The 3,721-nt window shown below is 54.0% G+C and overlaps 1 protein-coding gene across 1 annotated transcript; it reads left to right on the top strand.

The window, feature by feature from the left end:
* Positions 1-820: 820 nt before the first annotated feature.
* ENH_00007190 (hypothetical protein, conserved) lies at positions 821-3,489 on the top strand (the record flags this gene model as incomplete). Its single annotated transcript, XM_013578573.1, has 3 exons — positions 821-1,967; positions 2,454-3,213; positions 3,396-3,489. The coding sequence occupies 3 exons, from the start codon at positions 821-823 to the stop codon at positions 3,487-3,489; spliced, it is 2,001 nt and encodes a 666-aa protein (XP_013434027.1).
* Between the last annotated feature and the right edge of the window lie 232 nt (positions 3,490-3,721).

Below are 3,721 nucleotides of genomic sequence, written 5' to 3'. Positions count from 1 at the left end.
GAATAAAATGAATAAAATAAATAAAATAAATAAATAAATAAATAAATGAAATAATAAAATGAACAAAAACGAGGTAAGAGGGAGAGAAACGAATCAAAACGCAGTGCAGAAGCCGACTCGACGAGCGGCAACTCGCCGGAGGGCAGGGAGCCTCGCAAGTGGGCTAAAAACGCGCGAAATGAATTAAATTTGAACTAATTATTAATTTAAAAATAAATAAATAAACTTTTCCGCGGAATTGGCGGCTAAAACGGCGCAGAAAAGCCCCTTTTGGCGCCGCGATTGCTGCGGGGCCCGCTGAGGCCCCAGGTGTATCCGTGTATCTGTTGTCTGCGGGTGTATGTACACCTGAAGGCGAGGCGCCAGAAAAGCGCCTTTCGCGCCCGCTAAGGGCTCAAATGAATTGGAATTTCGATTTACTAAGGAAGTTGGGGTGAAATAAAGGAAAAAACGGGGAAAAAGGGGCCAAGACACGGGATTAAATGGCCGGGAGAGCAGCGCAGCTGCCGGGGGCCTCCCGCTGGCTTTGCGGCGTTTGTGCGTCTTTTTCCGCGAAACAAAGACCGCCCAGCTCCTCAACTTCTCATTAGTTTCATTTTAAACCCCTTTTTAGCCTCCGGGACCGCCGGGAACTTCGTTTGCTGCGAGCGGAAAGCTCCGCGCAGCTGCTGCTGCTCGCCATCCCCGACTGCGCTGCGAGCCTCGGCCTGCGCGCTGCTGCGGTGTCTGTACACCTCAACCCCGCGGCTTTTCCTCCACTTTCTTTCATTTATTTCATTTCATTTATTTCAAACTTTCCAAAACGCAGACTGCTGCCAAGATGCCCCCCGGCGCAGCGGCCAAGCCGCGGCGCCCCGGTGCCCACCGACACCCCAAAGCAGCAGCAGCAGCAGCAGCAGCAGCAGCAGCGGCAGCAGCGGGGGCCCCCCGGGGGCCCCCCCTGCCTCTCGGTGGAGAGCGAGACGTGAACCCTGCAGCAGCAGACGATGTGGGGCAGCAGCAGCAGCAGCAGCAGCAGCAGCTGCTGCTGCTCGCTGCTCCTGCAGGCAGCGAGGTTGAAGCAGCAGCACAGGATTCAGGTGTACGTACACCTGAATTCGCAGACACGCCCCGACGGAGCCTGTCGACCGACGACAGCAGCACCAACCAAAACGTAGTTGCTGCTGCTGCTGCAGCAGCAGCAGCAGCAGCGGAGATTCCCGCAAGCGACGCAGCAGCAAAAGCAGCAGCAGCAAAGGAAGACTCTCTGTACGTCAGTTTGATATCAGCAGGTGTACATACACCTCAGCTGCCCGCTGCTGATGACAGCAGCAGCTGCTGCGAGACTGTTATACCGGTGACTTCCTGCCTTAGCAGCAGCAGCTGCAGCAGCAGCAGCAGCAGCTGCTGCAGCAGCAGCAGCTGCAGCAGCAGCAGCTGCAGCAGCAGCTGCGGCAGCAGGAAAAATAGGCCTGCCAGTGACAGCGTCGCCATAGCCGCCCCAACGGCCGCCAACACCCCCAGCAGCAGCAGCAGCAGCAGCAGCAGCAACAGCAGCAGCAGCAGCAGCAGCAGCAGCAGCAGCAAGGGTTGTGACTTGGACTCTGCGTGTTACGTGTTGTTTCTGATTGTGTCTGTGCTGCTGACGTGGGGCCAGGAGCCGCTGCTGTCGCTGCTTGCTGCTGCAGCAGCAGCAAAAGCCGGCCCTCTTGCTGTTGTTGCAGTGGGAGCAGCAGGACAAATGGCAGATGGTTTGTGTTTGCTGCTGGCAGCTTTTGGGGTTTCTCTGGGCTCGCTCTGCAGCAGACACAAAGCAGCAGCAGCAGCAGCAGCAGCAGCAGCAGCAGCAGCAGCAGCGGGGGACGAGGGCTCGAAGCAGCAAACTCGCGACGCACCTAGCAGCAGCAGCAGCAGCAGCAGCAGCAGCAGCAGCGAACAAAAGGAAACAGCAGCTTTCCGCGTTGCAGCAGTCGGCGTCTGGCTAGCCAGTAAGCAGGGTTTAGGGTTTAGGGTTTAGGGTTTAGGGTTTAGGGTCTTCGGCATGGGGGGGATTTTATTGAAGAGGTAGATTAAGCCGTTTGCTGCGACAGCTGTTAGCAGCAGCAGCAGCAGCAAGTGCTGCAGCAGCAGCAGTAGCAGCAGGTGCAGCAGCAACAGCAGCACAACGTTGGGCTCGACGAATTGCATGAGTGTGTCCCTGTTGCTGCTGCTGCTGCCGTTTTTGCTGCTGCTGCTGCCATTGCTGCTGCTGCTGCTGCCGTTGCTGCTGCTGCTGCTGCTGCTGCTTCTCAGCGTGATTTACTTTCGCTCGACTGCCCGTTTTACCGCAGCAACTGTCTTAAATTTGTTTATTTTAATTAATTAATTACTACAATTAATTAATTATAATTAATTAATTAATTATTAATTAATTAATTAATTAATTAATTAATTAATTAATTAATTAATTATTTATTTATTTATTTATTTTTTAGGTTGCGTGGGAGTGGCTTTGGCGTTTTTGCTGTACGCGGGCAGCAGCTGCATCTTGTCTTTCTTTTTGAGCATAAAAGGCGCAGCAGCAGCAGCAGCAGCAGCAGCGCCAGCAGCAGCAGCAGGGGCAGCAGCAGACCCGTTTTCCGCAGCTGCCGCCGCAGCAGCAGCAGCAGCAGCGCAGCAGCAGCAGCAGCAGCAGCAGACGCTGTCGCTTGCTGCTGAGTTTGTGCAGCTGCGGTGCTTTTCGCTGCCTTTTTGTATTATCACTTTGGCATTAAAAGGGGCTTTTGTTGCACTTGGGGATTTGTGGCCGCAGCTGCTGACAGTAGCAGCAGCAGCAGCAGCAGCTCCTGCGTTGTTTCTGTTTGCTTCCAGAGCTGCAGCAGCAGCTGCTGCTGCTGCTGCAGCGGCGTCCGCAGCGGAGGCGCAGCAGCAGCAGCAAGCAGCAACGCGGGCTTTCGTCAGAGCTGCTGCTGGCACTGTTGCTGCTGTTCAAGTTGCAGTGGCGCTGCTGCTGCTGCTGCGGCTGGGGCTGCTTGCTGCTGCTGCTGCTGCGCGGCGCGAGCGCAGCAGAACCCCTTCCCGCGCGCAGCAGCCGCAGCAGCAGCAGCAGCAGCAGCTGCAGCAGCAGCAGCAGCAGAAAGGGCTGCTGCTGCAGCAAATCCAAGCAACTCTGAACCTTTATAGGCCGCCAACTTTGACAGAAATTGCTGCTTTTGGTCCTTTTTTGCTGCCGGTGATGACGCAGTGCTGCGTGAGGTGAGCGCTGGGGTGTACGTACACCGCAGCTCCGCGCCGCGGGGGCGCAAATGCATGCAAAAAGAGTCGAAGTTTGCAAATTCGACTCTTTTTTGCATGCATTTGTTTGTTTTGAAGAGTTATTTATTTTTAATTTGTTTATTTTCGTTTTTATTTCCGTTTTGCTGCTCGATTTGCTCCAGACTGGTGCTCTATTCGTCCATGACAAAGGCAGCTTCCCTCTGGGGCCCCAAGGGCATGGCGGCGCACCAGGCAAGCAGTGGAAAGCCGAACTAAATGGAGATTTAAATCAATTAAATGATTCCCGCATTTATTAAAATCAAAAACTGAATAAATAAATCTTTTAATTGTCTTTTGCTCCTTCAATTTCCCCCGCTTTCCCTCTCCACCGAAAACGGGATTTCCGCAGTCCCGCTGAGGTGTACGTACACCTCAGGTGTATGTACACCTCACGAGTGCGCGCGAACGCCGCGTTTCTTTCGAAAGGTTAAAACACTTTTATCATTTT

Source organism: Eimeria necatrix, genomic scaffold, assembly GCF_000499385.1.
Source record: "Eimeria necatrix Houghton genomic scaffold, Enh_scaff1201, whole genome shotgun sequence".
NCBI classification, from domain to species: domain Eukaryota; phylum Apicomplexa; class Conoidasida; order Eucoccidiorida; family Eimeriidae; genus Eimeria; species Eimeria necatrix.
The sequence above is the reverse complement of the archived record's forward strand: the minus strand, read 5'-3'. Positions and strand labels throughout refer to the sequence as shown.